Source organism: Fringilla coelebs (assembly GCF_963513975.1).
Source record: "Fringilla coelebs genome assembly, chromosome: 28".
NCBI lineage: Eukaryota > Metazoa > Chordata > Aves > Passeriformes > Fringillidae > Fringilla > Fringilla coelebs.
Window position 1 is genome coordinate 5,907,226 of NC_140054.1, and position 26,709 is coordinate 5,933,934.

Genomic DNA, 26,709 nt, shown 5'->3' on the forward strand with positions numbered 1-26,709 from the left:
CCCCAGATGCTGCTCTGCCCATGGCCCCAGGCCCCAGGCTGCACAGAGGGCACGGGGGCTGCTGCTCCCAGGTTTGTGTTTCCCTGGCCTGGAAAGGAGCTCTGGCTTTGCCAGACAGAGAGGGAGCCTGGCCACGTGCAGGGCAGTGCAGGCAGCCAGGAAAGTAAAGTTCAGCTGTGTTTGGATCTGGATTTGGGTGACTTTCCTGGTGTCTTTGGATCTGGATTTGGTCTCTTCACTGCAGCTGTGCCTCACAGAGGTTGCTGGTGGGATCTGTGTGTCCTGTAGGTCCTGATGTCAGAAATGGGCCTTGGACTTGTCACCACACCTGCTTATCTCCTCAGATCACCTCTCTCCTCAGGTACTGGGGAGCTGTGGTGACCTTTGGGAGCAGGGTCAGAGCAGGGCTGACCTCAGGATGAGGGAATGGGCTGGATTCCCTCAGTGCCCTGCAGGGTGGGTTCTGAGGGGCTCAGTCACACATCCCAGTGCCTGCCAGGGATCCCCTGGACTCTGGAGCAGGAGCAGGGTGGGATGAAGGTGCAATTCCTGTCACTCGTGCCTCTCCTCAGCTGGGTGAGCCCCAGCCTCGCTGGGACCAGGGCAGTCCCCAGGGCATGGAGCAGCTGCTCTGCCTCTCCAGGCTTCTGTGGGCTCTGAGCACCTCAGAACCTGCCTGCAGCTCCCAGCTGTGTGTCCTGCTGTCCTGCTGTCCCTCTGCTGCCCCCGTGCTGGGCTGGGCTGCCAGGAGCCCCAGGGGCGCTGGGTGCCCGCGCTGGGCTCTCTGCAGCTCAGGGCACTTTGCCTTTGCTCTCTGCCAGCCTGGGCAGGGCAGGGGGCCCTGGGGGCCTTCTCCAGGTTTCTCCCAGCAGAGGTGAGGGGCAGAAGGGAATTACCACCCAAGGAACGCTTTAGTTCAGGGAGGATCAATCTCCCAGGCAGTGCGGGTGTTTTTAAGCTCCCGAGTGCTTTGTTGCTGCATCCTCTCCGTGTGCTCATCTCTGCCCATCCCAGGGCCGGAGCCGAGCGCTGCCGCTCTCCCTGGGGAGGACGGGGGAGCTGCGATCCTGCCCGGGCAGGAGCGAGCAGAGCCTGAGTCACTGCCGGGCCCGCTGGGGACAGCCGGGCAGGGGGGAGGAGGAGGAGGGAGGAAGGCTGCGTGAGAAGCGCTAAAGACAACGAAACTGCCCGGGCTGAGCGCGGGGCCCGCTATGCCGGGGAGCGGGGCCAGCCCAGCCCCGCCGGGCGCGGAGCCCCGGGAGCCTCCGGAGCTCGGGGGTGCGGGGAAAGCGAAGGATTCCTGAAGGAAAAGGCGAGGAGGACAGCAGAAACAGCCCTCGGTGGCCTCATGGAAAAACTCAGCTGTAATTCCTGAACTGCTGAATAATTCCGTGCTGTAATTTGTTTTGTTAGGCAGGGAGAACTCGGGAGTCTGAGCCAGGAGCATCCCGAGCCAGCCCTGCACGGTTTCGTGTGCCTTTGTGCAGGTGGCAGTGCCTGGTGACAGAGCAACCGTGGGCAGTTTCAGGGGTGCCAGGTTCCTCCCAGGAGGAATTCTTGTTCTCTGAATGATTCGCTTAAAAATCTACACCAGGACTTATTATAAACACATGGAGAGTGGCTGAATGAAACAACATATTCCTTAGAAAAATGCCATTAAATTGTAGCAGTCATTGCTGTAACTCCTGAAGGTTTCCTTTGCCTTTCCATGAAAAAACATCAGCAGGTGATGTCATGGTTCAGCTCCAGTCAGCTCTTGGCAACTTTGGAGATTTAAAGAAGATTTTAAAACCTCTCTTCTAATGAAACCCAGTCTTACCCTTCCTGGAGTTTGAGGAAAAGGGAATTTTTGTCCATGGAGATATTATTTTATGGTCAGTGGTGTGAGCTGTGGTGGTGACAGCAGGTGCAGGTGACAGGAAGGTGTGACAGGAGCAGGGCCAGTGGCTCAGCCTCTGTGGCTGTGCTGGGATTCCTTCAAAGGTTGGACTCGATGATTTTTGGGGTCTTTTCCAACCTAAACAATTCCAGGATTCCATGATTCCAACCTTGCTGGGAATGCACAGAGGCACTGCTGGGCTGGCTGCTGGTGGGGCTTGCTGGAGGAAAAGGAAAGATGACCAGTGTTTGGGTAATTAAGTGTCTGACAGTTTATTAACATAAGATGGAGAGGCCTGGAGAAAGTGCCAGAAGTGAGGACAGGCAGGGCATTATTTTGGTGTGTTGCTTCTCACGTAGTCCCACGAGCCTCACCTCAGTCAGGAATTTTTTAGTGGAAGGGAGGGGGGTGTGATCTGCCTGTCTGCTTCCCTCTGAGTAAAATCTACAAATGATTGGGAAAAAATAACTTAAAACCATGGACTGCAGCAAAGGAAAATGATGAGGTTTGGTTTCATCTGGGCACTGAGTGAGTGTGTCTGACTGTGGGCTGTGCTGGCCTGGAGCTCCACATCCAAGGGAAACTTGTTCCTGCTCCCTCTTTAGTGCCCAGCAGCCTGGGACAGGGCAGGATGGGGCTGGAGGAAGGAGCAGCTGATGGGGTTTTGCCTCCCTGGGCAGGACAGGGAGCAGCTGCAGCAGTGGTGATCCCAAAGGCTCTGGGAGCTCAGGGCTGGGAGGATACATCCCTCCTCCATCCCACAGGGCCCTTGGGAAGCCCTCCCTGTGTTCATGGAAAGCTCTGTGGGAAAAGCTCCTCCCTCATTCCTGGTCCCCCCAGTTTCAGATCCGTGCGCCTGATGAAGAATGACACCATGAACTTCCAGAAATTCCCCTACACCAGCGAGGATGAGGCCTGGAAAACCTACCTGGAGAACCCCCTGACTGCAGCCACCAAGGCCATGATGAGGGTGAACGGGGACGACGACAGTGTGGCCGCCCTCAGCCTCCTCTATGACTACTACATGGTGGGTGCCCGGGGCTGGGCCAAACTGGGCCAAACTGGGGCCAAACTGGGGCAAAACAGGGGTAAAAGAGGTGTAGAGTGTGTGTCAGACTTGTACCAGCTGAGGAGGGGACCCCTCTCCTGAGCTCCCCCATCTCCTGAGCCCCCCCAGTTGTTCATCCAACACCACACGGTGCCAGCAGTGTCCCCAGAGGTAAACTGAGGCACAAACCAGCACTTGGAGGGGATCCAGAACCTGTGGAAAACCTGAACCCAGGTGCCAGAGGCCCAGAAGGGCTTTGAGGGCTGCTGAGCAGCCTTGCAGTCCCCTGCAGTTCTGCTCTCCCCGTGCTGCTGTAGGATGGAGTGTGAGGAACGTGGCTCTGGTTTGGCCCTGCCTGGAAGCAATGATGCTCCCCCTCACTCGGGGGCTTTTAAGGGCCTGCCCAGAACAAGCTGCTGTGGCTTGTCCAGGGTTATCTGGGAGCCCAGCAGCAGCCCAGGGCAGAGCCCAGCTCTGCTGTTTGTTGTTCTCGAGGGGTTTTAGCTGGTTTTATTGAACAGGGCTAATTCTGCTCTGTTTCCCTTTAACAAAATCCAGCCCTGACCAAACTCTCTGCTCTGCCTCCTCCCAGGTGCCCAAGGAGAAGAGGATTCTGCCAGCTGGGATGATGGCACGCAATGACCTGGCAAAGAGGTTGGCTTCAGTTCCTGCTCTCTGGAGCTGCCTCACTCTCCTGCAGCTGCTGAAATGCAGGATGGGGCTCTGAGCTTGCAGAAAATAGACATCAAAGCACGGTGTTATTACCAGCAACAGTGCAGCTCATTAACCCTGAGACACACATTAAAATTCTTTAGGCCAGGTCCCAAGCAGGTATAAATGGAGCTACACCCATTTACACACCTGAGCATCTGTCTGGCTGTGTTCACAGGGGTTCTGCAGATTTGCAGCAGCTGAAGAAATTGCCTTTATTTCCTATTTTGTGACAATTGCAAAGGCCAGAAGGATTGAGCACTGAATGGCCAAATCCTCGTTCATTCCCTGGACTGATGAGAGTTTCTGTTCCACTCTCCCAGGATTCTCTTCCAGTGACTCCCATTTGTCCTTTGAGGTTTTCAGATAATTGACTATTAAATTAATGGCTCATTTGCCACTGTGAGTTCAGTTCCCCTTCCTGGGTGCTGTGTACTTTGGCATTGTCAGTTTTGAACCACTTGACAGAACAAACCTCCAGTGATACTTCACTCCTTCAGAAGTAAACTGAGCTGGTTTTAGGTTTTGCTTCCTAAGTTGCTGGAGTTTGTGAATTTGTACAATAATTGTTTTTCCTTAAAAAAGGGTATAAAAAATCAACTTTGAGCATCAGTGAGCCATAAAAAGACTTAGGATGGACAGCCCACATAGCATCACCTTTCTTGTTACCCCTGCTGCCCTGTGTGTGGTGGCCTCAATGAGGGAGCAGTGCATGTGCAGCCCCAAACCACGTCCAGACCGTATTCCCTGACTCCCTGTGGTCATCCCCTATCTGCTGAGCACCTCTGGCTCTTGCTGACTGCCCTGGGAGCTGTGGGTGGAGATCCCCAGGGGCTGTCAGGCTCCCAGGCCCAGCAGGAGCTGCTGGGCTGACTCAGGGTCACCTGGCCCATGCAGGCCCTGCTGGCAGTGGCACCGTGCTGGGGCTGCCCTCTCTGCCCTGCCCTGAGCCAGGCCTCTCTCCAGCAGGCACTGCCACGGGATGGATTACGAGCCTGAGCTGCCCTCCTTCGATGGCTCAGCCCATCTCATGAAGCTGCTGTCAGAAAACGTCTCCATGAGCCAGGAGTTCTGTGAGCCTCCCAAGAAGAACGGCCTGAGTCTCGAGGGTGTCCCCGCTCCTCACAAGGCAGCCCTGCTCCCTCCAGGCACCAGCAAGCTGGAAGCCACCCCAGACAACTTCCTGGTGGCCCCTGGGGACGTGTATGACAGCAGCTCCCTGAACTCCCTGTTTGAGAGCCTGCCCATGGCCCCGGCCCAGCAGCGCTGGCAGCCCGACAGCACCTTCAAGGAGGACCCCCAGGAGGTCAGGCTGGGGCTCTGCTCCTGGGCTGGAAGCTTGGTGCTGTTCCTGTGGGATTGCTGGGGGTTTTTGTTGATTTTGGAGGTCATCTGGTGTGGTGCCTGGGAGAGGTGAATGGACAAAGCCATGAGAGATTTGACCCTTGGTTTGTGTTTGCTCTTGTCTGCAGACGCTGCTCTTCAGTGACATCCTCAAACCCCAGCCAGAGCCACCCTGCCCCGAGAGTTACCCCACAGATGGAGTGAAGAGGTAACAGCAATCCAGGGCTTTGGGCTCCAGGGAACTCTTGGCTCTGTCTCTTTCCTGGGGAAGGACTGCATCCCTTTCCTGTCCCCAGCCTTGGCAGTCATCAGTACAAATTACAGATCCCGTGCTTGTGCAGACACCAGGTGTGTTTCCCTGGTGTTTTTGGAGCAAGGGGCTGCCCCATGAGCTTTTAGACCAAAGCTGGGATTGTTCTGTCCCCAGACTGGGGCCAGCTGCTGTCACATCTCAGGGTGCCATCCCCTTCCCAGGGAGCACTGCTTGCCTGGGTGACACAGAGGGACCCAGGCGGCTGCACCACCTTCCCACAGCCACTTGGGATGGGGTAAATGACAGGGAAAAGGAGGCTGGCAGAGCACGAGGGTGATAATCAGCCTCCCCTAATCTCAGGTTTAGGTTCTCACTTAGCACTGTTAGTCAGCCTTGATTTTAGAGGGTGCCACTGCCTCTCATTCCTAAAACATGAAAGGGATTTCTTCCTCCTTTCCACCCCTCTGCCAGGCAGAGCTTTGCTGCTCCAGATACCAAATCAAACCTCCCAGCAGGTAACATTATTTCACCTCCCACTTTTTATTTGCTCCTGAGTCAGCTGACTGGGTGAGTCAGCTGTCAGACGTGGGGATGTTCACACAGACAGCAGAGGCTCCCTGCTCACTGTTTATTTGTGCACTGAAGTTCTCTGGCTCTCCTGGCTCCAGATAAGAGGAGCTGCCAAGCCCATCTTCAGAGATGGCATCACAGGAGGTGGAGCAGGAAGAAGATGGGTTGGTGACTAAACAGGGCACATGAAGGGTCTGAGTGAAGGCTCCTGTACAGGTGGTGGCTTGCACAGATTCCTCCCAGCAGAAACCAGCTGTGGCCTCATGGTTTCAGTGTTCACAGCTGCTGGTGAAGGCCTGAGAGCTGCTGAATTCGGGCTCTTCTTTTAAATTTCCATTGCCAGCAGTGACACCTTCTCTGTGTGCCACCACAAAGCTTTTCTGTAGAGATTAAAGTTGGTGCCCACCACCCTGAGGGTCCCACGAGCTGGGATTCTGAGCCCAGCTCTGCATAGCCAAGCTGGTGTTGGTGTCCTGCAGGTCCTTCTCCTACAGGACCATTCAGGGAGAGTCTTCCTGGCTCAGCCAGTTATGGGGATGGATTTGGAGACAGGAACCTGAGTTTGGGTGTTGTAAAAGTCCCTTCACAGGTACCCATTTTTGTGTGTTTTGCTGCAGGCTGCTGGTTGAGCAATGGTTCTGTTGCCATTCACACAAAAACACTGGCTGCAGTCACATCCAGGGGTTTTTAAACCAAAACTGAGGGGTAAAATGAGGCTGTTGGAGCAGTGCTGCTCCCCAGGGTGTTGGGGAGGATCAGAATGTGCTGTGCTGTGTCAGGGTGTGTGAGGTGGGGAATGGAGCAGAAACTGGAGCCTGTAACCCGTGGGGTGGAGGCTCCTGGGGCTCTGTTTTGCTTTTGCAGTGAAACAGCAGCGTGTGCTTATTCATCCTTCTCTCTTTGTTCCATCCAAGTGACTTTGAATACACGCTGGGGTCACCCAAAGCCATTCACATCAAATCTGGGGACTCTCCCATGGCCTACCTCAACAAAGGACAGTTCTACCCCATCACACTGCGGACAGCTGGAGACAGCAAATGTTTGCACTTGTCCTCAAATAAAGTGAAGGTAGGAGACACAGACAGGCTGACAGCTCTGCTGACAGCTCTGGAATGGGACATCCAGCAGCTCCTCTGGCCTGGGAACAGAGCTGAACGTGAGCAGGAATGGCTTTGTGGCTCGTGTTGGCCTAAAGGGATGAATGGGGTGGATTCAGCCCCACGGGATAATCCTCTGCTGCCCTGCAGAGCCTCCCTGGCAGCTGGAACCTGGCACAGGAGCTCAGGGATGCACAAAGGGCCAGTGGGGGCCCTGCTGGGAAGAGCTCTGTGCCAGGGACTGGGTCCCCCTCCTGCTCCTGGGATGTGTGGCCAGGCCTTGGAGCAGCCCCCGAGATCAGTGTGCCAAATGGCTGAGGCCAAATCCCTTCCCCTGCCCTCTTCAGCTTCCCCAGCATGAAATTTCCTGTTTCACATGGCTCTGAAGGCAGTGCAGGATGGAAGGGTCAGGGGGGCACTGCTCTGCTCTGCTCTGAGCTGGCTGTGCTGGCTGTGTTGCAGAGTGTGGTGATGATTGTGTTTGACAACGAGAAGATCCCCACGGAGCAGCTGAAGTTCTGGAAGCACTGGCACTCCCGGCAGCCCACGGCCAAGCAGAGGGTCATCGACGTGGGTACGAGGGGCTGGGCAGCTCCTGCCTCCACTTCAGGGCCTCCCAGGGCCTCCCTCGCTCTGGGAGTGGGCCAGGGGCAGGACTGGGGGTGGGAGGCCTCGGGGATGTCACCGCTTTCAGCCCCAGTGCTAAATGCTCCTCCCCTCCCTCCAGCTGACTGCAAGGAGAACTTCAACACGGTGCAGAACATCGAGGAGCTGGCCTACAACGCCCTGTCCTTCGTGTGGAACATCCACGAGGAAGCCAAGGTACAAAGTGCCCGTGGAGGGAGCTGGGAATGGTCCCAGCAAAGCTGCAGCTCCCTCCTGAGAGCCCAGGCCCTGCCCCAGTGCTCAGAGAGGCAGAGCTCCCAGCCCAGGCCCTGGCAGCACAGCAGCAGGACACCGTGCCTCAGTGTGTGCTCAAGCACTGCCATGAGCTAACAAACACTGGGTACACCCAGACTGGCTCAGGGATGTTTTCTTAGTGCTGATGGATAACTCTGAAGAAAGGGTTTTGCAGCAATTCAGGGCTCTGCTCACATGTACCTGCAGCCTGTTTAAATAAGCCCCAGCTCAGGGAACAAAGAGCCCCCCCCCTTTCCAGCAGGGGGATGCAGACAGGACTGACCCCCCTTCTGTGGGATGTGGGATGTGGAAGGGAGCCAGGCAGGTCCCAGGATCCCTTTTCCCCTTAAAACCAGCAAAGTTCATTACAGCAATGTCTTTGCAGCTCTGCTGTCCCTTCTGCATCTCAGACTCTCTCATTAACGCTTTGTATCTAGTGGGGATTGAAAAACAGATGAAGTAACTAAGAAAAAAAAGAAAAGCATAAATACCCCAGGTCTCTGAAGCTTGGGAAAACCCTGCCTGGCTTTGGGATCTCAATAAGCCCAAAGGCAACCTGGGTCTTTTACAACCCAAGAGGTTAACAAATGTCTTCAAGGCAGAGCTGTCAGAAATGGAAATATGTCAGGTATGTGGCAAGCCCTGGGGGCATCTCAGCAAAACTGGATTTAACTCTTAGCAGAAACTCTACTCACTCACTGGCCTGGGGCAGGTAGAGGTGAGACTTCAGAGAGCTGGGAGTGAGGCAGGAGGGGTCAGGGGCTGGGAACAAGAGGGGTCAGGGGCTGGGAACAAGAGGGCTCAGGTATTTGGGTGTTTGGGTTGGCCATGGCACCTGTTACTTCTCTCTCTCCAATTAAACTTTACCCCCCAGTGAAGAGGTTTTCTTTCCTAAGAAAGACTGGAGCTGACATCAGGTTTCAGGGCTGAAATCCTCAGCTGAGGGGAGCTCTGGGAGCTTCTCCCCCTGCAAATCTGTCCCCAGGGTCCAGGGAAATTCCAAGGTCATGGCAATGAATTGGCAGATTGGAGATACAATTTGGATTCGAGCTCAGCTTTTCTTTCAGAGTTCCCACTGGAGTTAACTCCCTCCTGGTGATAAAAGAGCCCAGTGTGGGATGAATATTTATTTAAGCAGCACTGCTGGGCAAGTCCTGAGGCTGCAGCCTTGCCCTCCTCCCTTCCTGCAGGGCTTTGCTGTCTGAGGGTCCCTTTCAAATGAAAGATCAGAAATATCAGCAAGAACATCCCCAGGCAGGATTTGGGGAGTGGAGAGGCTGAGTTAAAGAGCTGGACTAGGTGTGGGGGCTCTGCTCAGGTGGGAATCCAGCTGCTGCCCTGCCAGGCTGCCCCTGGGAGGGCTGAAGGAGCCTCAGCAGCTGCTTTTGCCCCCGCCCTCTGCTCCCCCTGTGGCTGAGGAGGAGGTTTCCAGCAGCACCGACGCTGTCCCTGTTTGCAGGTGTTCATTGGGGTGAACTGCCTGAGCACAGACTTCTCCTCACAGAAGGGAGTGAAGGGGGTCCCCCTGAACCTGCAGATCGACACCTACGACTGTGGCAGCGGCAGCAGCCAGCTGGTGCACAGGGCTGTGTGCCAGATCAAGATCTTCTGTGACAAGGTACAGCACCCCTCACCATTCCAGACACCCAGCTGGCCCCAGGAGTAAAACCAGAACGGCTCTGAGAGCCTAGAACAGCCCAGACCTCTGTGCCTCACAATAAACTCTATTTTTGACCAGTTGTTAAATACCAAAAGAGATGAGAGTTTCCTTGGAGGTTCTTCCCCAGTCTCAGATATTTTCCCATAGAAAAATTTCTCACAGCTACTCTTGCCTGTGTGCTTCATTTTTGGAAGCAAATTTTATTTTGTTTTTCTAATTTCTGAGTGTCACTCTTGGCTTGGGCTGGGGAAGGTCCCTGAGGTGGCCCTTTCTGAGTTAAGGCTGCCTTCACCTTAATGTGTCACACCCCAGAGGTGGCCACAGAATAAAAGTTGGAAATGTCAATGTCCTAAATTTTGCTGGACCTTCCCACAGGGAGCAGAGAGGAAAATGAGGGATGATGAAAGGAAACAGTTCAGAAGAAAAGGAAAATGCCTGGACTCCAACAACAATGGTGAGTGCTTTGTGTGCTCCCTGCTGAAATCCCTGCCCGTTCACCTTCCCTGGATCTGGCTGTCCCCAAGGCTGCTGCCCTCAGCCCCCCTGGCAGCCAGGCCCTTGCTGGGCTCCTTCCCCCCCCAAGCCCTCAGGAGCCCCCACCAGCCCCTGGCAGTGGTTCTGGGCTCCCCTGGGCACCCCGGAGGTGCTGCAGCTCCTGTCCTTGGGAAGGGCTCCCCTGTCCCAGAAGCTGAGATGAACTGGACTCTCCATCTGTAGGTCTGAAAGGCTGTTTGCTCTCTGGCTTCAGAGGGAATGAGATCACCTTCCTGCGGCCCGAGAGCGACCTGGAGACGCAGCCGGTGCTCTTCATCCCCAACGTGCACTTCTCCGCCCCCCAGAGGTGTGGCTCGGTGAGTCCCTCCGGCCTGGCTCCCTCCTCCCGGGCTGAGCGGAGCCCCCCGGCCCCGGGCTGTGGGAAAAGCCCCAACCTCAGCACAGCTCTTTGTGGGATTGAGGGGAACTCCCTGTCCTGGGTGGCCTGGCCATGCAGCAGTGCAGGGTGAGACAACCTCTGCAGGTATTCCTGTGCTTTACACACCTGCAGAGGACTGCAGTGAGAGCAAAAATAGCAGTAGAAAATAAATTATAGCAAAATGTGACCATCTAGTCCCTGTGTGGGTGGGACATCCCCCCACTGTCCTCTGTCCAGCGTCCTTCAGAGCTCCTCAGCATTCCCTGCCTCAGAAACCACTGCCCCAGTTTGTCAGAACCAGGGAATCTGGGCAAGTTCTTTATATCAAATTTCATTTAATCTAAGAAACAGATGTTTGGGTTTCATTGTGTGGGAAAACTGATAGGAAGAGGGAAATCATGTTTAAGGTGTGCCCAAGTAGCATTCCCCAGCCTCTCTAGCACACAGTGCTGCTGTGCACACTCACAGATCCATTTCCTTTGCATTCCAGGTCCTCCCTCCTGCTGTTCCCAACTCTGCAAACAGGTGAGGATGCAGCAGTGTGTATTTCCCATCCTTTGGGAATGTCAGGGCTGTTGGATACCCCAGGGCAGGATAACACAGCTCAGTGTCTCCCTGATGCCCTGAGAGTCAGAACATGAGTTAAACCTCGTTCTGGAAGGGGCTCAGGGCTACAGAAAGATGGACACATTTCTGTCCCTGTCAGATTACTCCAACATGAGCTGCTCCCTGATTGTCCTGTTGTTCTCATGGAGACAATGTCTGAAAGGGAGAATAAAAGATCACAACTGTAACTCAAGGGCTCAAACACCCAGAGGCTGGAAAATAAACTGGAATGAAGTGGAATCACACTTGAAAAGCAGAACCTCCCCCAGCCTGGGCCCTGTGTGGGGATACCAGTGCTTTGGGTTTGGTGACCCCAAACCTCTGCAGGCCCTCCCTGAGCTGCCCCTGTGCTGCTGGAATTACAAACCAACAGTTAATTGCTGGGTGGCTGTTGGGGTGAGGGGCTGTTCAGTCAGAGGCTGGGCAGCTGCAGTAGTTTCTGCTCTTGCTGAGTGTGTTTGTCCCTGGGCCAGGCTGCCCCTCAAGCGGAGCGGAGCCTCCTTCGCCGACGACTTCGAGCCGGCCCCCCCAAAGCACAGCAAGGACGAGGATCCCCAGAGAGGTAACCCTGGGCTCCCCAATCCCTGAGCCCCAGGGCTTTGGGAGCCTGGCAGAGCCCCTGACCGTGCCCTGCTCTCCTGCAGTGCTGCTCTACGTGCGCAGGGAGTCCGAGGAGGTGTTTGATGCTCTCATGTTGAAGACCCCTGATCTGCAGGGCCTCAGGACAGCTGTGAGTGTCCCAAACCCCCTGGGAACGGACAAACTGCAGCTGAAAGGGAATGGGGGTGGTGAACAGGGAGCTGGAAACGGGCTGCTCATCCCTCCTGCCTGCTCTCCCTTGGGAATGGAAATGGAAGTGGGAGCAGGAGCTGAGTTGTCCCAAGAGCTCCTGGCGTGGCTGTGTTGTGCTGCAGAGGGAGGATCACACCTCCTGCCCCATCCAGATCCTCGTGGAAGTCTCCTCTTGTGACAGCACATTCATATTTTCCACTGTCAAACACCTTTTCCATTCTCCAGGCTGGAGATGTGTGATCTGAAACCCTCCCTGGCCTCGTGCTGGAATTCCCTGGCTGTGTTTGAGGAGCACAAGGACATATTTCTGTCATGGTTATCAGCAGCATCTCTGATAACCCAGCCCTCTCTGGAGACTGCTGGGAAGGAAACAAACAATAAACCCAGATTTGGGGTGGCTTTATGGCTGCACCTTAAGCTCTGTTGGTTTTACAAACTTTTAAAAATAGGGTGTTTGAAAAATGTCAGCACAGAGGATTCTTTGCCATCTTCTCCTTCCCCCATCCCTCACCACAGAGAGTCAAAAACCTTCATGGAAAATGCTTGGCAAAAACCAACAAAACCTCCTGCCACCCCAAGACCAAAACTGAGCTTGCCCAGGAGAATGTTCAGGTCATGGTTTTGTTCTCTGCAGTAAAACTGAGGGGGAATCCTTTTCTGCTGAACACCCTGGATCCCTGTTGTCTTTGATTTTTATCATGGGAATTTTACTTTATAAGTATGAGGAATTGCCATGTTTTCTCTCACAGATTTCAGAAAAATATGGGCTTCCTGAAGAAAGCATTTATAAAGTCTACAAAAAGTGCAAAAGAGGGTAAGCTAATCTCTCATCTGCTTTTCTGCTGTGCCTCCAAAGCTGTCCTCTCCAGCCCCTGCCATTGGCTCCAAGAGCATTTTAACAAGATAATAAAAGGTAGAGCCATGTCAGGCTCTCCTATTTGGAGCATATAAAACTCAGATCTTTCTGGGCTTTAAAGATTTGGGATAATGCTTGTTTGTTTTATATTTGTTTGGAGGGTAAAGTCTCCCAAGGAAAGGAAGTTGGGTGAAGGTGGAATTGTTTGGGGAGTCTGATGGTGATCCTTTGTGTCTCAGTCTGAAAGCCTGAGGTTATGGAGAACTTATCAGAGAGGGATCAGTGTTTGCTTCTCCAAAAAATGCTGGAAATGTCCCTGGCTCAGGATGAGGGGTGGGCCACAGCGAGCCTCTGAATTTGTCCGGAGTTCTTCCACCTGCTGCTGATGCTGCTCATGTTAGCCCCAGAAATGGGAATTTTCTCCCCAAAGGAAAAGACCAGCACTGGTGGCTTCAGGGGAGAGGCCACCTCACTCAGTTTGGCTTTGGTTTTGTTCATGCCTTGATCTGATAAGCAGAGAGTGCTTGGTGATGACTGGGAGGGAAACCAGGCAGGAGGAGCAAAGAGGTATCTCATGAAAAGGAAAGGCCACGCCTGGAAATTAGATTAAATAAATAATTTTGACACCTGGTTTAATGAATGCTGGACGTGACCAGCAGCTGCCTGTGAAGTGTGGAGAGATTGGAGATAGCTCCACTGGGGCTGGTGGCAGGCTCAGACCCAGCTTCCTGCTCCCCCAGATTTAATTTTCAATAATTTTATCCTATTGCTCCACCCTAAACAATCTTCTCCTGGTAATTACAGCTTGAGGGGCAGATCTTCATCTGGTGAGAGCCAGTGCAGCTCAGTGGGACTGCCTGGCCTGGCAGCAGGGCAGGGCCTGCCCCAGCCATGGCCCTTGCACGGGGGTGAGCTCAGCACATGAACTCGGTCCCAGGGTGACTCAGGAGCAATACTGAGCAATTCTGGATCTTGGTGAGGTTTGGTGTGGAGGAACAATCCAGGGCTGACTCCTGATCAACATCCCTGGGATTGTGTGTGGTTTAGAAATCAGATGGGAGCACAGCACAAGAGGCACAGGTGACTTCTCTGGCTCCCTGCTCTGAGGCAGGCAGAGATGAAGGGATCAGCTCAAGTGGGGAAGCTTTTGGGTACCCACAGAGTCTCTGGGGCACCTGCTGGAGCCAGAGCTGGGGTCAGGGCTGGGGGTGGTGCAGCCAAGAAGATTCCGATGCACCAGGCAGAGCCTGGGCAGGGCCAGACCCCCAGTCCCAGCAGCCCCTGGAATTCCTGACTGTGCCATGACAGAGCTCCCAAGGTTGGTGACTGTTCTGTGCTGGATCTTCCCTTGTGTTGTGCCATGGCTTTAATTAATTAATTAACGGTGGTTGAGCCCCTCAGACTGGGGAAGGTGAACTGCTTTCCATGTGCTGCATCTGATCCAGCCATTCTTCTCTGTAGGATCCTGGTGAACATGGACAACAACATCATTCAGCACTACAGCAACCACATGGCCTTTCTGCTGGACATGGTAGAGGCAGAGAACAAGTTCCAGATCATCCTCAAAGAGCTCTAAAGAGCTGCAGGCAGCACTTCCTGGCACTTCTCTCCAAGCTGGCACGTGTGACCCCACAGAACTCAGCCCTGTGCCCGCTCTTGTTGCCTTGACTTGAACCCCCACGGCCCTGGGGCCGGGCCACAGACTGCTGTGAGATCATCCTGTGAACGTGGAACTTGGCTCTGTTGAGTTTATTATTATTATTATTATTTTTTTTTATTATATTTTATTCCCTTCTGGCAGCGGGCCTGAGCTGCCATTTCAGAGCTGGGCACACGAAGTGACACTGCCAGGCCTGGGCAGAGAGCAGAGCTGGGGGCCCTGGCAGTGAGTGGTGCCAGCCCAGGCCTTGGCCTCTGCACAGACCCTGCAGAGCTCTCCCAGCAGGGCTGGGCCTGGCTCTCAGCTCCTCCTGGCACAGAGACTCTCCCAGCTGCAGTCCCAGCTCTGCTGAACGGACTCCCTGCACATCTCTGACTGTAAATACCACGGAGGCCTCCACAACCCTGTTTATACATTTCTGTGTTGTTCCTTTTGTATTTTATATGTGTATAAATATGCATTGTTTTATACTGGACTCAGTATGGTGACACAGAGCATTTCAAACACAGGCTGCTTCACATTTCTCCGTGAACTCCTTTTGTAACTGTGTTGTTGGTTGTGTTGTTTTGGATATTCTGTAGTAATAAAGGCTCAAGGACTGAAAATGAACCATTTCCCCCCGCTCTGGAGTCAGAGTTGGGATGGGCTGGCCAGGAGCCAGGGCAGGGAGGTGACCCCAGAGGCACCAAAAGGGCTCGAGGACGGTTTTGGCCAAGGTCTGTCCCCTCTGCAGGCAGTGTGTCCAGCTGTGGCACCAGGTGTGACTGTGTTCCTGGACTTCTGTGCTCAAACTGCCTCCAGCTGCTTCCCCTTTAGGTTATCATATGCCAAGGGGAGCCCTGTCTTTTCTAATTAATCCTCTGACCAATGAAAACCAGGGCCTTTCCTCCTCCCTCCTCTTCATGCTCTGCTTTTCCTGCTGTGTTAGAGATGTACCTGAGGCCTGTGAGTGGGGAGGAAAGAGCCCTGGGAAGAGGATTTGGAAATGCTGGAATGTGTCAGCTTGGTGAGTTTTGGATTACTTCAGTACTGTTTGAGGATGGCCCCTGAGATGAAGCACAGATAAGCTGAAGGTTTATCAGCCTTTGGGATCTCTCCAGCACTCCTTCCCTTCAGATCACAAACTCCTTCTTCAGCAGGATGGCTCTGATTCAGTGTTGATTCTGTGAGTCCTCCTACAGCAGAATTTCAGCTCCAGTTCAAACCAGTCCCACCAGGAATCCCCCAGTGCTCAGTGTCACCAGCTGAAAGCTGCAGGTGCCCCGTGCCCTGCTGTGTCAGGAGTGTGGGGACAGTTGGCTCTGCTGAGCAGATGGGGAGGGCTGCAGGCAGCCCTGGGCTGTTGTGTGCATGCACAGTTGGGAGGTTTGGGGACCTCTCACCCCTCAATGACTTCTGAAAGTCTGATCTTCCTGCCAGACAAACATTTACCCATGTGAGCCTCAGTTCCTCCAGCAGCACTACTCCTGATTTCCAACAGCAAAAGCCATCTCAGTTGTAACTTTATGTTCCCAGCAGAGCAAGGATGAATTTTGCTGGATGTTATGGGGCTCCCTTTCCCACAAACCCATCTGGCTTTTGCAGGGTGAGACCCCCGCAGAGGCTGCAGCTCCCTGGGTGTGCACTGTGGGGATGAGTCCCCGCTTTGGGGCGGGGTGGAGGCAGGGACCCGGCAGCTCTGGGTAGTCCTGGCTGTGCCGGGCTGAAGTGCCGGTGCCGGCTGCGTGCAGGGAAACGCTGCCGGGGCAGAGTCCCCGGCCCTGCCCGGCGAGGTGGGTGTTTTGCTGACTGGCTCAGTATCGCTCATCCCTTCCAGCCAAGGCGAGTTGCTGGGAGGTTGCGTAAAGCAGAGCTCCCAAATATGTGAGAGCATTCCTGACTCCTTGCCCGGAGCCCACCAGTTCCTTTTGAAGATTGAGATAGGAGCGATGAAGGCGATTTTCACCCCGAGCACCAAAGGTCGTGTGAAAGCAGCGAGGGTTTGCACAGGGCTCCCTCGGGAGCTGCCCGGGCCCTGCCCTGTGCTCAGAGCGCCCACCTGAGCTGCTCTGGGACTGCAGAGGGGGTGGCACAGGGGGTGTCCGCACTCGTGCTGGGCCAGGGTGAGTGACAGCCCCCAGTGCCCGTCCCAGGGCCATCTGCGCCCTGCCCTTCTCCCTTATTCCCACCCTGGTCAGGACTGACTCCCCTCCAGGGTGACTCCCCAGCCTCCAGCACTGGGAGTTCTCAGGAAAACACAGAGGAGCCCATTGCTTGTTTTAATTACTCAACATCTACAAACTGGAAGCTTTCAAACCAATTTTAGTTAATGATCATCTTCCAATTCTTAGAACTGAGTACCACTAATTAGCTGCCCGTGAGCCAGCCCTGGCAGGCCAGCACAGGCTTGCTCATGCTGAGCAGAGTCTGAGGGAAATCCTGACAAAGGAATCCCACTCTGGCATCCCAGCTGGGGAGGAAGGAAAACTTCCCCAAGTGCTCCTGGTGAAAAAATGCCCACAGAGATGCATAAAAAGGAGCAGCAGGCTGAGAGCTGAGTTGTGCAAGAGCTCTGGTATCCCCAGTGCTGGGTGGAGGGCTCTGCTCCTCACTTCTACAAACAACACCCAGTTTCTGTGTCTTTATTCGTGCTTATTCACTCCTTGCATCATCAGGCAGGCAGCTGAGGAGCTCGGTGTGTGGTGTGGCTCTGCAGGGCTGTGAAGGAAAAACAGCATCCTGTGTTTTGTTAGGACACCCACACGTGTGTCCGGAGGTGCCCTGGTGCTGTGCTGGGCATGGGAGGAGAGGATTAAAGTCAGGGAAGTCAAACCCTCCCTGCATCTGTTTGTAAGTGCAGAGCTTTAATAAACCTGCTGAGGGTTCCCCCAGCTCTCATTTATTTCCCCAGGTAATGCCTTGGATTTATAGAATTAAATTCTGGGTGACCTGGGCACTAGAACCCCCAGAGCTGTGGGAATGTCCTGGAATCATCAGCTGGAAAGTGGCCACAGAACCAGAGCTCAGTGCTCACAGTCAGGGAGCCCAGACCTGGGATTTACCTCAGTGAGCTGAGGGTTGGATCGGCAGCACTTTTGGCTGGGAGTCCTGGGAATGCTGAGCCCCAGCTGTGAGGCAGCGCCGGCACGAACTGCCCAATAACCAGCGTTTGGTAAAGCTGCTGCTCTGCGTCAGCCCCTGGCTGACTGAATCGTGATTGTGCCTCCCTGTGGCGCTGTTCTTTGGGGCACAGCCCAGAGCAGCTCTGTGCGTTCATGCACTGGTGTGGCACTGCACAAATCACGTTAGCTGAGCCTGGCACCAGCGAGCCAACGGGCACCGAGGGATCCCGCAGGATCCCACAGCTCCGCCCCGCAGGAGCCGGGCTCTGCCTCCACCCCGCCATGAGCTCGGCAGGATCCGGGCAGGGAAGAAGTGACCAGAGATGGGTTTGTGGCTGCATCTGCCTGTGTCTTACCAGTGCTGCTGTCAGGGTCGGCAGCCAGCTCTGCAGCTGCCCCCTGCTCTGCCGGGGGGCTGTGTTTAACCCATTCCTCTCTGAGGTGGGTCTCTACTCTGGGTTCCCCAGCAGGAAATTGATTCCAAGCTGCAGGATGTGTTTCTTCTCCCATTTCACTCAGCTTTGGGTGAGGAAGGCTCTGGAGAAGCCAGAGCAAAGGAGTGCTGGGGGTTCTGATGCTGCTCTCTGCCCCCACCCTGTCCCCTGCCAAGTTCTCCCCTCTTGCCATCAAAGAGAGGAATTCTGCAGCTGGAATGTGTTGTACCAACAGTCAGTGATGTGAGTTTTACACACACAGAACTCACAGAACCTGTTTGTCCAAAGCCCTGACAGTCAGTGATGCTTTAATGGCCTTTACACTGCAAACATGCTTTTATTTTTTCAACCTTACCTTTAAAAATAATATTGTAAAATATGAACCAGCCAAGCTGGACATGGAGCTGGTGGTGAGGAGTCCAGAGCTGCTGTGTGGCCCTCAGGGTGCTGCTTAATCGTCCTAAGCCAAAATCTTTGGGAGATGAAGAGCTTTGGGAAATGGAAGTGCTAGGGACAGCCTGTGATGGTTATTGTAAAACACGTGGATTTGCCATGGTGCAGCCTTGCAGAGAGCTGGCTGCTCCCCCCTCCAGGCAGTGCTGGGACAGGAGAGGGATGCCAAAGGACCCAGCTGGGAGTCCCTCCTGCTCTCCCACTGCCTGGGACAGCAGAGGGAGCAGGCTCTAACCCAGCAGCTGGGTGTGGAGTGTTTGTGTGTTTTCTGATAACAGGCTGGGGATCTTCCCTCCTCATATTTAATTTGCCCTTTCCTCCAGCCCTCTGTCCTTATCAAATCCCTCCTGGCATTGCTTCTCTCCCAGCTTCCTTTTCCCCAAACCCCTGATAGAAGATCCAGCTGCTGAGAGATGTAGTAAAGATTTCCCTGTTGGGTAAGGAGAGCCCTGGGCTTTCTCATGGGCTCATTCTTTTCCACGGTCAGGAATTTATTGATGATCTTAATCTCAGGCCTGCAACGTCACTGTGTGGTGACAATAAATGTTTTTGAACCATCTGCTGATGGATTTATTTGTCTTCCCATGAGGATCTCAAGGGGTACGAGGGCTTGGGAGAAGGGAGTTCCTGTTCATGCCTTTTCATCCCTCTGAAGTTGTGGCAGGATGGAGTAGCTGGGAATGGCAGCTCTGGCTTCCAGGAAGCACTTTTACAGCCTCTCCCCAGCTCTCATTCCCAGCCCAGCAGGGGCTGGGGAAATGGCCAGCTTTTATCCACCAGCTGCCTTGGGATGCTGTGCAGACAGGAGTGTCCCCCACCATCCCTGCCCCGGGGTTCCCACATTTGGGTCTTTATCCTCAGTGTTCCTGGGGAGAGTTCAGGCTCAAAACCAGCCTAAAGCCTTTGCTTGGGATGTGAGGAATCTTTTTCCAGGTCAGGTGTGCTCTGGCTTCTTGCTCCATGCCATGGGGATAAGAAGTGGCCCCCACATCCCAGGGTGGTGCAGGTTTAATTACTGTTTGTAAATGTCTGGGAGATCAGCTGATAAAGGGCCCTGATCCACTGCTCCAGGCTGTTCCCAACCCACACTGCCCTTCCAGGCACTGCCACCTCCCAGGCACTTCCTGGGGACAACAGCCATCCCCTTTGGACCAGGACACAGGGGGACACTCTGGGATCACCCTCCCGTCAGGGATTTTCATGTACCCCATGGCAGTGGGGTGTCTTCCAGGCTGCACTCACCTGGAAGGAGTTTTCTTTGCTTCCCTGCTGGGTTTGTGTGGCTGAGGCTGCAGACTCTGGAATAAATCCGGAGTAAATTCCTTGTTCCTTGTTAGGTGGGAAGTCTTTGACTGGAAGGAAGGTGTTGTTCCCTTGGTGAGGGAATCCATGTTGGGATGACCTACAAGACAAACAGGAAAGGGATGTAAATACCAGCCCAGGCACTGAGGAAGGAGAGTGCATCCAGCAGGGAATGTGAGAAAGGAAAAGAACCGGTGTGACAGGACCATGGGGGGAAGCTGCTGCTGGATGGGAAAAGTGCTGGGCAGAGCTGATTTCCAGGGACACTGATAAGGCAACACTGAACTCAGTCCTGAGCCCAGGAACAAAAGCACCATTAGCAATTTCAGGGAATCAAAGAGGAGAGCTCCCAGCTGGTGTCAGCTCTCAGATAAACTCTGTGCCCTCACCCCAGGTCTCACCCTCAGCAGGCAAAGGGCCAGGAGATCTTTTGAAGCTTGGTGCATTATGCACCAGTGCGGCTTCTCCTGAAGTCTGTGGCATTTCCAGTGTTGTGGGGTGTTCTGGTGATTCCTTGCAGCTACTCCAAAGTTCCAGGGTGGTTTCTGGATGGTTCAAACCTTCCCAGTGTCCTGTGACACTTCAGCCCAACATGCCCTAAGAAGCTCTGGATCTGTGTGAGAAGGTGCTCCATGGAGGAGCAGAGCCAAGGCCAGCAGCACCATCCTCCCTCCCAGCTCCAGGATCACAGACATGGAGGAAGCCATTTCCCAAATTTTTCCAAATTAACTCCTCTTGTGGTTTGGGCCACAAACACTGCCAGGGCAAAAGTGGCATTGCTTTGCTTGCAGAAATGTTGAGTTTCAGAAGGAAAAAGGGCTTGGAGATGCATTTGAATTGCCTTTACCTGTGGGTGATGACCAACAAAGGCAAACCCACATTTCAAAGCCAGATGTCTCCCTGTGAGTGGTTACAGCTGCCAGCAGCACTCACACCAAAATCTGGGAGAGCTTCCCAAGGGTAGGAAGAGCTCTCTGTGACTGCCCAGGACTTGACACTCTGGCAGGAAATGTCTCTGTGTGTGGCTGCTGTGTCCACAATCCTTCTTCACCTCTGTGCCCGATTTTGTTCCAGGCCCCAGAATTCCAGGAGAGGGAATTTCAGGAATCTGTGGTGCCAAGAGTTGTGTGAGTTGCCCCAAATCACAGAACAGATCACAGTGACATGGGACAAAATCCTTCAGATTGCCAGGATGAAGCTTTACCTCCTGCAACCTCCTCTGGGATTTAAAGCTGTTATGGTTGACTCTCAGATTGGCTTTCCTAATGGACTGTAATGAGAGGAAACATCTGCTGGCCAGGCCTCATCAGTGATGTGGCAGTGTCCCGTTCAAGCTGGAGAGGAGAGGGCTAAGAAAACTCCTGAATTACAGATTCAGACACAAAAAGATGATGCTTTTTCCCTTTTTTCCCCCTTGTTTCCCTATGGCAAGCTGGTGACACGCTGAGATGTTGAACTGCCTTTGTTGTAATACAGGGTTTGGTTCCAGAGCTGAGGATGGCTTTGAGGTCTGCTTGGACACTTTTTCCTTGTTTCTCACTCCTTTTCTTCACCCTCAATTTTAACCTGTCACTCAAAAACAGATCCTCCAGTGACTACACAAAAGTTCCTTTTTGCTGAGTGAGAGCAGTGACCACGAAACTGCAGGATCTGTCCACCTTCTTTTTCTGAGATATCTCTTTGTCTATAGTCATAAATTATCAGCCACTGCCATCTTTTAAATAGATAGTTTCCTGTTCTGCCTCTTGTAGGTTAGATATTATCTTCCCCAGTAAATCATGAGTCAGTGATTAATCCAAGAAGGCCGTTCCCAGAAGCAAATTCTTACAATGTTAAAATTAATACGATGCAGAGCCATTATACCATGATAGAGAAAATAATTATGGCCTGCAAACCAGTTTAATCAACACAGAACATGCTGGGGCAGGTGCTCAGCCTGAGTCACTGCAGCAGAGTTCAGAGTCCCAGAGCAAGGGCTGTGAGTGAGCAGGACTGTGGTAGCTGAGCCCTGGGACTGCTCTGTGCGCTCTCTGCACACCCAGACTGGGAGGGAAAACACCTCTGCTGATGTATAAACACCACCAAGCGACTGTAAAAGCTTGAATTGCTTCAGGAACGTGCTTGCTGGCAGTAAAGGTGTCTCAGCTGATGAGTGGCAGCTTATTAAGCTGATTAAGCTGTGTGTTCACTCCGTGTTAAGCAGCTCTGCAAAGTCATCACATATTCTGGAGTCTGCCTCAGCACAGGCGATGGGGCTGCTCCAGGAGCACTCTGAGAGGGGACAGCTCACTGGGGAATGGCTCAAAACTGGGGAAAAACTCAAAAACGCCCTCTAGAAATAACAAAATCCCAAAGCAATCAGAGCTACAGCATGACACCACAACAGGGACAAAGCAGCCCAGGAGGTGTGTGTATGTTATTATAAACCATCTGATAATGGCTAATGACACTCGGTGTTCTGTTAACAGCTCCCACATCTCCAAACACCCCGAATTCCTGTGGATGAGGGCTTACAACACCCTGCTGCAGCCTGGGCACCTGCAGGGCTGGGCAGCAGGCACAGAACAGTTAAGTGACTTGCACAAGGGTGAATCAGCAGGACTTGAGGAACTCAACCTGAAGGCAGGTGCCGAGCTGCAAGAACTGACACAGCTCCCCAGCAGTGCCACCAGGTGAGACCCTGCAGCCCCTGAGCCCAGAAGTGCCACCAGGTGTCATCTGCCTGTCTTTTTTAGAGTTAGGGTGGCCAGAACCAAACCCACCATTCCAGCACCACCAGTGCTGCTATTATTGGATTTCCTGTTTTGCTTTCCAAGTCACACAAATTCCATGCTTTAATTTTAACTGTACATCGAGGTAGGTGCCTTCAGAGTTTCAAAATTTTAATCCTTTAATGCAAGCCTCCTGTTGCATGGAAAGCTGAGTGATTCTGAGGATGAGGAAGATCAAATTTCTCTGCAGTCCACAAAGCAATTTGTACAGACTGGGAGCCACAGCACATCTAAAATCCCACCTGTAACTTCTGAGCTGGGCCTAATTAAAGCAGCATGTGGGCAGAATGCTTTATTTGCAGTACCACACCTTTCCTGCCTCCCTTCTTTTCCTGGGCTTTTCAAAAAGAGGACTGGGCAGGATTCTATTTATAGAGCCAAATAAATCCAGCCCTGCCTGTGTTGTACGTGATCCCTCCAGCTTTTCAGATGTGGTCCCAAGAAGGGCTGAATGCCCTTCATGTCCTACTTCTGCCAATCCCAGTGGGAACTGGAAGGTCTGGGACCATAGAAGATAAAAGAACAGCTTTATACTAACACAAATGTGAAATTATTCCAGTGTGTAGGATGGAAGAGCTGAAGTTTCTGGTCTTTGGGAACATTGTGTGAACTTCATTAAGTGTCTTGTCTGCCAGTTACCCATGGAAAACACTCTGGAGGTGCCTTGGTTCCTGTTCAGGTAACTTGAGAGTTTCTGGCAATGATCCCATGTCCCCTCCCCAAATGGCAGAGGAGGCAGAGAACAGGGAAGGCCTGGGATTGAAGAACGAGGCAATGGCAGCTGAGGGGCAAATGAAGCAGCTGGGGCATAACTGCACTCATGCAGACACGAGGATGAAGGGATTTAACTGCATTTGGCAGGAGCAGGGAAGAAGCCAGGCTCAAAGAAGGGGAATGGATGAGCCAAGGGCAGATTAAAAACCCCATCCAGATGGAACCTGTGCTTGGCCACAGCAACAACAACCCTGGAATGACTCAAACCCCTCAAGGAACAACCAGAAATGGCTGGGAGGGGAATGGAGGCTCCTGCTCTGCTTGGCCTTACAAAAGGCTGAGAGGAAGAGTGGCAGGGAGTGGGCAGGCAGTGCTGGCTGCTGCAGAAGGTGCTGATTTACAGTGAGATCACAGGGAACTCCTCCTGCTCCGTTTTCCTCCCTCAGCTGAGCTGCTCCTGGCTGCATGCACAGACAAGTGGAACAGTGCTACTATGGTGCTAAAAATAACAAACCCCAAATATGGGCCATTCCATGAAAACTGGGAGAGCTTTGCAAGGAATCAGACCCCAAGGAATCAGTCTTCTGGTGAATTCAGCCTTTCCTGTAAAAATACCCCTCGAGTTATCAAGCAGCTGAGCACAAATCATCTTTTCTACTTATTTTTCTTTTTAGGAAAACGTTTCAGGACCGACCAAAATTTGAGGTGCGTGCTGCAACTCCGTGAATTTCAGCAGAGCTTGCTCTGACTTGGGCTGCTCCAAAATTACAGGAGACTTCTGAAGATGTGGTCTGAGGGTTCATCTGCAGGGAGCAGGATCCTGAGCCAGCTGTTCCCTATCAAAAACCAGAACCAGAACCAGAAGAGAGCCTGCACTGCCCTGGCCAGGGGGTCCATCTCCACGTGGCCCTGCCATGTGCTCGAGGTTGTCCAGCCCGTGGCCAGCAGGGTTGTGCTGAGGGAAGCAGGACCTGCCCAATTCTGCTGGAGCTGATTATTAAAATTGCAGCAGGTTTCCAGAGCAGCTGATAAAAAACTGCATCTGCAAGCTCCTTCTGCCCTGGTGCTGCCAGGCTTGGCTGCTGCTGCCCAGCCTGGAGGGCTGGATGCAATCCCTGGCCAGCCAGGGCAGCTCCTGCTGTTCCTGACTCCTTCCAGGACAGCACGTGCTGGGAAAGGCTCTGGAGCCCTTCTCCCCTCCTGTGCATCCAGCTTGGGTTTGGCACATCCATCATCACCCCAGTGCTGCTGAGGGTAACTGGAGATCAGGCACCTCCACACCCTTGCAGATTCAGCTCCTGCATGCCCCAGAGTGCCAGGAATTGTGTTTGGGTGATGCAAGGGGCACTGTGCTGCCAGGGAAACCCAGCAGCAGCTCCCAGCCCCAGTGGCTGGGTCCTGCAGGGATGTGTGCAGGCAGGGGTGAACTGGCAGAGTGACACAAGTGGGTCAAGTCACCTCTTGGGTGTTCCAGGTCAGGCACTGAGAGACAAATAAGCTCCTTCCACTGCCTAAATTACAAGTGGGTAACTTCCTGTCCTGGCATTTATCCCTGACTCAAGGAATGTGCCCCAGAATGGCTGAGGAGGACCCAGCCAAGTCCTTCAGGTGGGGGAAAGCAAGTCAGCAGCCCCCAAACGGCCTGGTGTTGATGTCTCAGTGCCTCCCCTCGTGACCTGCTGCAGGAACTCTTCTCCAGGGATAAAGCCTAGGAGAGAAGCAGCCAAGCCCTTGTGTAGTTTGTGGTTTGGCCTGCTGCCCACTCTGCCCTTCAAGCAGGAAATTCTCAAAGGGAAGGGAGTGCTTTGAGAAGCTCCCTGCAGACTCTGCCTGCTCTGCTTTAGTCACAGCTCAGCATCAGGTCAGCTGGCTCTGCTGGAAGCTGACCAGGCAGACTGATGGCGCCTACAGAAAGTCTTTAAGCAACTTCTCCACCTTGATAATTTTCCCCTCATCTTTTTTTGTCCTTTACGTCCTTGATTGAGGTTATTCAACCCTGAGATAATGCACTCCTGATATCACTGAGATGGGAGAGACAAGCAAGGAGCAAGAGATCAAAGCAAGAAGAAGAAAGAGAAGATGCTAAAGGCAGGAGAAGAAAGAGGGGGAGATGCCAAACACTTCCTTGATCTACCTACTTTACATACCCGGTACAGAGTTTCAGAAATCCTTCCTGTAGGTAATTTTGGGAGTTCTGGGGTTACCACGTAGTCCCCAGACAGGGGGAGGCTGTGGAAGGGCATCCTCCTTCCCCCAGCTGAGGAAGCAGCTGGGAAGGTGCATCCAGGAAGCCCAGGAGGCCCTTGGCACCTGCGAGCGCTGGCTGGGAAAGCGCTGCGGGTTTAACGCATCCTTCTGCTTCCCTCTGCTGGTGAAGGAGGGCGGATGGAATTCCCGAACGCCCGGGAGCAGCGGGAAGGGCAGCCAGGAGGGGAGAGGGGACACCCCGGCGGGATCCCCGCACAAGGATGAGCTGCACCGAGTGCCGAAGTGTGCGCCTGAAGAAATGCCAGGGGGGCTCGAACACCCGGACAAACAGGGCCAGGGCTGCTGGGACGGACACAGGGAGGTGGCACAAGTGAGAGCATCCACCCGAGTCATTTCCAGGTTTAAACCGTTCATGGTGCATTGCCATTTCTCCTTCTGTTATCAGTTGTGATTATAAAGTTAATTTAATGACCTTGATCTAAATTCGTTGCTATTTTTGTTGGAGAACGGGATCATTACCAGTGTCAAAAAAAAAAAAAAAAAAACCCTCATAAACTTCAAACATTTTTGGTTATACTGAAATCCCTTTGATTGAGGCTTAAATCTCTTTCCCCCCCCCAGTTTGAGATCCCTTTCCTGTGGTGTTCATAAGGAAATCTTGAAACCTAAAAAGAGCAGCCAAGGACAACAACGCTGAATATGGAGATGCAAGAAACATGTGAACACCACAGCAGCTTTCCTTTGAAATGGGATGTGTAAGATAAAGACAAATCCAACATTAATGCAGCATTCCTGCCAGAAACCCAGCAGTCACTCCTGCGTTTCATTTCCCTGGTTTATTTAAAAATACCCTTGGAAGCACTGCTGTTGATGAATGTTTTGTTTGATTGCATTTCTTATTCCCTTGTGCTGGTTTATCCCCAAGAGGAGGAATTTTGGACCTGGAACTCCTCTAACCCACTGTGGCTATAAATAATTCCAGATACCCCTTGATTTGCCCCAGTACCAAACCCTGGCTGTGCTTTGGTGTGGCATGGTTGATGTTTTTAAGTGCTGTTTATTTTCAGGACATGGCACCGAGTGGTGCTGTTCTGCCAGAGGTACCTTGAGCTCCGCAGCATCCCTGAGCCGGAAGGGCGGGGATCCGGCCACGGCCCACACGTTCAGTGTCACCACTCAGGGCAGAGCCGGGATTTTGTTTCTAAGCTCAGTCCCAGCTCTGAACGTGCAGCAGGGCCGAGGCTGCAGAGCTGGCTTAGCTCAGCCATGGCCTTTGCTGTCTGCATGGAGAGAACCGGCACTCGGGGGCGAGAGGAGCCCCGGTGAGGGATGAGCTGAGGGATGAGGTGGAGCTTCCAGGGCCTCACCTGAGGCGCCACCGGAAGTCGCCTCACGCCCCAGCCCCGCCCAGGTGAGGCGGCGCGGGGTGCGCTGGGA

The 26,709-nt window shown here is 53.4% G+C and overlaps 1 protein-coding gene across 2 annotated transcripts; it reads left to right on the forward strand.

Moving 5' to 3' along the window:
* Window positions 1-2,825: 2,825 nt before the first annotated feature.
* On the forward strand, window positions 2,826-14,495 carry GRHL3 (grainyhead like transcription factor 3). Of its 2 annotated transcripts, XM_084222791.1 has the most exons (15): window positions 2,826-2,906; window positions 3,520-3,581; window positions 4,608-4,944; window positions 5,111-5,190; window positions 6,720-6,873; window positions 7,365-7,476; window positions 7,630-7,724; window positions 9,262-9,420; window positions 9,838-9,916; window positions 10,180-10,313; window positions 10,866-10,900; window positions 11,455-11,543; window positions 11,626-11,711; window positions 12,523-12,587; window positions 14,091-14,495. In XM_084222791.1, the coding sequence occupies exons 1-15, from the start codon at window positions 2,841-2,843 to the stop codon at window positions 14,203-14,205; spliced, it is 1,668 nt and encodes a 555-aa protein (XP_084078917.1). In that variant the 5' UTR covers window positions 2,826-2,840; the 3' UTR covers window positions 14,206-14,495. The 2 variants fall into 2 exon arrangements, with proteins under 2 accessions (XP_084078917.1, XP_084078916.1); XM_084222790.1 differs by lacking the exon at window positions 10,866-10,900 and having other exon boundaries at window positions 10,180-10,305; window positions 11,415-11,543.
* The last annotated feature ends 12,214 nt before the right edge of the window (window positions 14,496-26,709 follow it).

What these genes read in the sequence shown, in the direction of transcription:
- GRHL3 (XM_084222791.1), top strand. Translation starts at nt 2,841, where the DNA reads ATGATGAGGGTGAACGGGGACGACGACAGTGTGGCCGCCCTCAGCCTC. An exon ending in CCCACAGATGGAGTGAAGAG is followed by an intron (nt 5,191 to 6,719) that starts GTAACAGCAATC and finishes GTTCCATCCAAG; the next exon opens with TGACTTTGAATACACGCTGG. An exon ending in TGTCCTCAAATAAAGTGAAG is followed by an intron (nt 6,874 to 7,364) that starts GTAGGAGACACA and finishes GCTGTGTTGCAG; the next exon opens with AGTGTGGTGATGATTGTGTT.